The sequence below is a fragment of the Neltuma alba genome, unplaced genomic scaffold, assembly GCF_004799145.2.
Source record: "Neltuma alba isolate B1F8T4 unplaced genomic scaffold, ASM479914v2 tig00001603_pilon, whole genome shotgun sequence".
NCBI lineage: Eukaryota > Viridiplantae > Streptophyta > Magnoliopsida > Fabales > Fabaceae > Neltuma > Neltuma alba.
Window position 1 is genome coordinate 27374 of NW_021632527.1, and position 7132 is coordinate 34505.

Below are 7132 nucleotides of genomic sequence, written 5' to 3' on the forward strand. Positions count from 1 at the left end.
GAACATATACCAGAAAGTTTTATAAAATGTGAAATATAGAAAAAATTACATTATATATATATGTATTGAAAATGAAAAGGAATCATGTAAATTCATGAAACTTAAAAGATTTATACAAATTAACTTTGATACAATATAATTTACAAAATTAATTTATAACAAAATTATACATTCATTTTTAATATCAATTAATATAATAATATAAAACATAAAATGTATTGAGTCATAATAAATCCAAACTCCGTACCACGCGCAAAACAAATATCTAGTTAAAAACTATGAATAATCAAATCAATTTATCATTTTACCGAAACAAAAAAAACAAAATCAATTTATCAATTTATCTAGTAGATGCAAGTATCAGGTATTAGAGAGCATAAAAAATAAGTCATATTATCCATAACTTATAAGAAAATACTTTATTCAATTCTTATTATAAATTTCAAATAACTAATTCATGAATGACGAACAATTAGTTAAAATTAGTTTAAAATAATAAATGTTAGAAATATTTTTTTTCCAATATACTCTTACAATAAATGAGAAAAAAAATAAAAGAGAATGTGTGGAAAAAATATCACAAAAAAAAATGCATTAATTGTTCAGAAAAATCTAAAATTAAAATTTATAAAATAAACTACACTCCTTCCTAAATTTGAAGCTTATAAATGAAACCAAAGAAAATAATTTCTTATTAATTATATATATTGATGTCCGAAAAGGTCCATTTTAAACTCCAAAATTAAAATGCGATTGGCTTTAAAACGTCATATTGCTAATAGGATCATTTAAAAAATTGGCATGCTCACCGTTGTACCACTTCAGGCCCTTAGATCCAGGACTACGCGATGTAAGACTAGTATTCTATTGTTATAGTTTTTTTTTTTTTTGGCTTGTCAAATGAGGATCGTAATGCCTAAATAGTGCATACATGATTAGTGCAATCTACTTTAAAAAAGAAAAAGAAAGAAAGAAAGAAAAATGCTGTTTTAACATCATTTCACACTCCTCCCACAATTTTAGTGTCGAATATTCGATATTTTCTACTGCCCCAAACATCATGTTTAGAAGTGTAGTAAGACTTGATACACAATTGCACCCATGGTGGGTTTCTTAAAACACAATTTGTTACTGTACTATCATCACATGACATTACTCCCAATAACATGTTCATCTTCTGCATCAAAATGCAAGTATCAGGATAGCCATCAAATAGGGTTACCTGTCATCAATTATGTGATACTAAATGAGAAATGATCAGGCAAATAGTATGGATGACAAAGTAACAGATGAGACTTGGTCTTTGGGAAAATTCCATTCCAAATTCTCAGGCAAGAACAAAGTCTTCCCTAATTGCAGCAAACAACCAACCTCTAAAAAGGTAGACAGTAAAGGATTATTTGAATGCAAGTAAAATCCTTCATGCCAATAAATAAATACAAGTAAAATTAACTAGGAAACTAGGGGAGTTGCCAAGAAGCTACCATGATGAAGAGGTACAAAAGAAATATTTCTTACCCCATCCTCAGCATACACATAAGCATGTATTCTGGCTGTAGGATCCTCTAGTGTCAGCCGCATCCTATAGATACCATGCTCAGAACGGAATTTTTCAGCTGGCCATGGCATTGCTGCTACTACTCTAACAATGCACTTAAACTTAGCTGTCACCTACTCATGCACAGAGAAGTGGGGGAATGTAACATCAACAAACGCAAATGTCTAAGATGACAGTTATTCTTTAAGAATTAAGAACATTAACAGGCAGTAAAGATAATTTTATCAAGGAGGAAAAAGCGGAAGGAAAGAAAATAAAAGGAATACCCAAGCATTTTAAACTGAATGATACCACTATTCAGGACTGAAGAAAATGCAATATGGTACCTGTGAATGGGTGAGGACATCCATTAAGGTAGCAAATGGGACATCATTATGATCAACCACTGTAGGGGCAAACACAATCATAACTTAAATTGTAAGAAAAATATCCAATATATGATAACATAATATTTAGGAAAAATCATAAACAATGATTAAATGTGCAAGTGATACCTGTAATACATGAAGTCCAAGGTAAGCTCGAAAAAGGCATTTTTCTACAGTTTAATGACATTCGCTCCCCATATAATCTGACTCAAATCAATACAAAAGAGAATGCATCAAAACATCAACCAACTGATCTACTATATTCAATCATCTAAAGAGTCAACAGATTTGAAAAAACACCTTTCCCGTTCTTGTATGAGATTATCATCTTTTGGTGTGTACCTAAGCTTTGTAGTAGGAATAAACACACCATGCCATAGTCCTGCACGCACTTCAAGATGCATATTGACAATTTTGAACCACTTAGAAACATCTAAAAATTTTAGATGGTTCTTTTCTATGTCTTTGCCGTAAGTTATCCTCAAGATGGACCCAACAGTAGGAAAACTGCACAATAACTCTCTTGGAAGAGGTTCAGGCTCAAGATGCAAAGGAAGAGGATCGTGCATTTCATCTTCCGGGCTGAAATTTATAAAAACACCATTAAATTTCCTTGGCAATAGTGCAATACAATCAGTAACTCATATATACTGCACTAAAATATAAACTGATTGTGTTATTTCACATCTAGCCAAAAAATTTTATGGAAGAAATGCAGAAGTTTCTACAAGCACAACATCAATTCACCCTAGATAAAATCCCTAGTCTGTGGAGAAGCAATTGTTAGTCAAAAATCACTCGTGCACGGAAAGAAAATCGAATGTAAAATTACATAGATAAATATCTAGCAATCACCAACCTTGCAAGAACCAATATAAGTTTCCTAATGTAAAATTAAACTAGTTTGGGACAAACTTGAGATGCAATATCATGCAAAGCTTCTAAGACCAAAAAAACATTGACCCTTACAATGCAGACCTCCCAATGTGCTAAACCATGGAAGACTAAAGAACCAATTAGCACCCTCGTAAGAAATATTTCATTTGCTTTATATTTGTGTATAGGGAAAAGTAGCTTCAAATCACTGTATTTGAACTACATCCAATAAGCATGGTAACTCAGCAGCACTGAGGTGCCTCCGTAGCTGGTAGAGATCATCTTTCTTGAAGGTTGAGATAAGAAATGTGATTGCTTCCGATAGAAGATAAAGAAGATTCACTCTTTCATATACAGGCAACAAACATTTGCACATAAACACCCACATACACAGACATCAAGTATCCTACTACACTTTCCACAGCCTGTCAGCTATCTCAATGTTGAGCAAATTGGCATGCAGAAGCATAAAGTAGATATAAATAATTGGAAGTGATGCCCGTTGATGCCAATATCCAGCTTCTTACCTTTATAAAGACAGATAATGCAGCATAATTAAAGAGAAACTTTTTTCAATTGGAACAAGAACAAATACCAATAATAGACTTCCTTATGATTTATCCAAAATTCACACTGACATGGGACATGGGACCAGGGTTAAAATAATATAAAACTAAATTTAAATTAACTCACTTTGCACTTATACTGTTTGGCGGCAAATCAGTGCCATCCCAAATGAAGACCATCCATTCATGATTTGCAGTCTCACAGCAATGAAGTATCTTAATTTGCAAAACAAGAAGGAGTAGATTATTACAATTATGTAATTGTGAAAATGATAAAGGTGTTTGCCTTGTTTAACCACCACAGACAGGAGAAGGGATGTAAGAGAACATTGGCATGTCTTCACAAAGCAAGCCCAAAATGTGCGTAGTTAAATATTTCAACCATACAAAGGTTTCTCATAATCAGATACAAAAATCATAAAACGAAAGTTACCTTGCATGCCAGATCAACAAAGCAGTCTCCTTCCTTGATTTCTCTTAACATTGGAAAGTTACTGGAATCTACAGAGCAAATGCAAACCTTATTAAATATCGACACATATAAAACGAGCACCAACATAGCTTGTAAGGTGATGAAATCAACAAAAAACCAAAAGCTATCATCAAATCAATGACTTGTCACACATGTATTTTAAGTAGCAGGTAGTTCTTGATAGAGCAAACCTAAAGGGCTATTTCATAGTTTATCGGGTTTTGAAAACCATATGTGCACAGGCGCTCGTGTGCGGGCAATTTACAGGTATTTTGTATTATAAAATTTATATTACTCTCATTGGAGTACTGCACCACAATGTTACAACAACGCTTGATAGAATGAATTGCGAACCTTAAACAGTACGTGCATGCATATCAAGTATAGTTTGGAGTAAACTACTTAAAATCAATCAGCTGCTTTCAAGACATATTGAACGTTACAATCATAGACTACCTTCAATAAGCTTAAAACTGACCAGCCACTTTCTGAGCTTGTCTATGAGCGCTTTGTCCATATCTCTCGGATGAAATTTTGATGAAACTTGGTAAGGGACAAAATAATCATTGTCTTTCCCATTATATAATGCAAAAGAGGAGATCCTTTTATTGAAGATGGCATTTACTTCATCACCGTGAGTTTGTATCTGCAGAATTAAAAAGCATATATTAGAAATTTTAAGAACTTTGGTGTGGGAGGGGGGGGGTTGATAAAATGATGCAATTAACATGGACTGAATTTAAATATAAGATAATAAACCATTTGTAATCAAACAGGACTGAAATTTGAAACTAAAGGATTGAATTAATAAGGTGAATATTTTTCAAAAAATGAGTTATCAGCATTCAGTAATATACAGTCAAAAATAATTAATAAAGCTGAGCATATTATAGTCATCTATGGTCCTCCTTCAATCAATATAAGTCCGAGATCAATGACGGGTAGGAAACTCATATGCTGATTTTTTTTTCCCCCTTTAATTTCAACTCGCATCCCACCCATTGGATGCCCGTATGATCTTGCAATTCCGTATTAAATCATACTGTAAAGCAGTGAACATGTTTTTGTAAACTGAAATTATAAGAAAACGCATGATTAAGTAGATTTGTGTTAATATACATTCCTCATAATAAAAGATTAAATAAATAGCATCTAGTGATGAAAAGAAATATTTTTAATATAGCATGTCAACAAATTAAGTAGATTATATTCAACGCTAACCTAAAACATCATCTACAATATTCTCAAGAAGTTTCACTCCAATATACATGCAAAAGTCCCCAAATGTATGTCTCTGGGATATTGAGCTTATCCACCAAAAGGTTCTCACAATTTCGAAATCTACATACACCTACTGAACTGACAAGAATTTAATGAGTCTGTCAAATTTTGATTATTAAATTTATTTGAGGTGTTTAACCAAGCAGGCCAGTTGCTTTCTTTCACTCTTATCATTCCTTCCCCCTTTCTGTTTACTTTCAGGGGTAAGCTGAAGCATCCTCGACTTCACTAGGATAAAAACCCTCCCCATGACCCTATCACAAGGGATAAGCATCTGAGTTGCATCATAAAGCTTGCAAATCTTGAACACTAATCCTAAGAATTTAGAAAAACCCCAATTTCTTTCACGTGATATAATCTAATGAAAAATTTCCCTTGACATAACAGATATTTCCCACCACAAAGTCAAACTTCATGCTCTAAGTCTCTCATCATCATTACCAAGCTTCAATTCTTTCCCTCAAATCCCAGATTCCTTCAAGCAGTCAAAACATGACCAACATGAGAAAAAAGCATGTGATATGGCAAATGTTGCTGCATTCATTATATAAACGACGGAGAAAACCAGCACATGGCCAAACTTCACTTAAAAGCAGGCACAATGTAACAAATACTAAATTCACGGAAACAGTGCATAAAAATATTCCATGGCCAACATTAATCCAGAAAAACAAAGCAAGCATATTTCTATAGAATGTACTATCAAACCTAGGACTAAGAAGACACTTACCAAGACATTACAAAACTGAACTACATCCCCACTTGCAACAACACGAGGAAGCCTCTCTGAACTTTCAGCAAAAATATTAACCGATATCCCAGGTTTCCCATATGATTCATCAATTATTCTTAGTGTACAACAGTAATCTGCAGAAATTATTCAAGTAAGCCAACCAGCAAGAGAAGGAATAACCTAGAACTTCTTGTTTTCAAACTTAACCAAGAACAAAAACAAAATCCTAGCCTTTTCGAGTAACATTCAGCGAAACTAAGGTGGCCTAAAAAGACATAAGCTTGGAGAAGCACAAATATGCAACAAGACACAGAAGAAAACGGTAAGGAGGAAAAGTTTTCGGAGAACCGAAAACAATCACCACGTTGAACACTACTCAATGAAACAAAAGACTTTTAGTATATATTGGCATCAACCAGAGCATAATCATGAAACTGGCTGAGAACTTACACTTCTAAAAAAAAAAAAAAAAACACAATCGTCAATAAGTGGCAGCCGAAGTCCGGCCTTTGATTCATCATTGCCGGTTAATAACCGACCAAACTTCACCCTCCAAATACTGTAAAAATCCTAACGACATGAAACTGGGGGGGGAAAAAAAAGAGGCGAAATTTGAATAATCCTTGCTCTGTTTTAAGCAGAAGTTCTTGGAACAGAAAGTTTACCAGTGCCCCTAGTACGCCTTGGGAAGCCAAGATCAAGTATAATGCCTGCTATGTTCACTTTTTGATTGATAAATTTCACAGCATCTCGTATGGGAAGATATTTGCAGTGGTCCGGTGTTCCCATTTCTCTCTAATTCGTTGTGTGCGCACCTCCGCACTGTGCACAGGAGGAGCAGCCCCGGCGCCTCGTTGAATAAATAATAAAATAAAAGTATGTAAGAAAAGGGATAAAATAAGAAGAAATAAATACCAATTTATTTTTCTATGGAGGTTTGACAAAATTTTACAAAGCTAGCTGAAGAGGACAGCTCCTGTAAACATATATCGCAGCACAACCCTTGACGATAGATTGCACAAATGATATTAGAAAGCATTATCGCTTTCAGAAAAAGATTAATTATCGATAGGGCATGCGATGGAGAAACACATGAAGTGCAAACATAATATCACTGTCTTCAATGCTAAGATTAATATGGAAATAAAAGGATAGACAAACTTTCAACAAAAAATTTAACACGAAACAGAGACTCATGGTCTGATAAGCGTCACAATGATGAAAGTAGGGCATTACATAATATAGCTGAAAAGGCAGGATGTGCGTAATTTGAAGAAA

The 7132-nt window shown here is 33.8% G+C and overlaps 1 protein-coding gene across 3 annotated transcripts; it reads right to left on the minus strand.

Annotated features, from left to right (window-relative positions):
- Positions 1-949: 949 nt before the first annotated feature.
- LOC114759532 (protection of telomeres protein 1b-like) lies at positions 950-6654 on the minus strand. Of its 3 annotated transcripts, none has more exons than XM_028948739.1 (10): positions 6520-6654; positions 5852-5988; positions 4297-4486; positions 3802-3869; positions 3496-3584; positions 2227-2508; positions 2053-2129; positions 1885-1943; positions 1519-1671; positions 950-1177 (listed from the first exon to the last, which is right to left on the minus strand). In XM_028948739.1, the coding sequence occupies exons 1-10, from the start codon at positions 6641-6643 to the stop codon at positions 1001-1003; spliced, it is 1356 nt and encodes a 451-aa protein (XP_028804572.1). In that variant the 5' UTR covers positions 6644-6654; the 3' UTR covers positions 950-1000. The 3 variants fall into 3 exon arrangements, with proteins under 3 accessions (XP_028804572.1, XP_028804564.1, XP_028804579.1); XM_028948731.1 differs by having other exon boundaries at positions 950-1222; XM_028948746.1 differs by lacking the exon at positions 950-1177 and adding an exon at positions 1297-1373.
- Between the last annotated feature and the right edge of the window lie 478 nt (positions 6655-7132).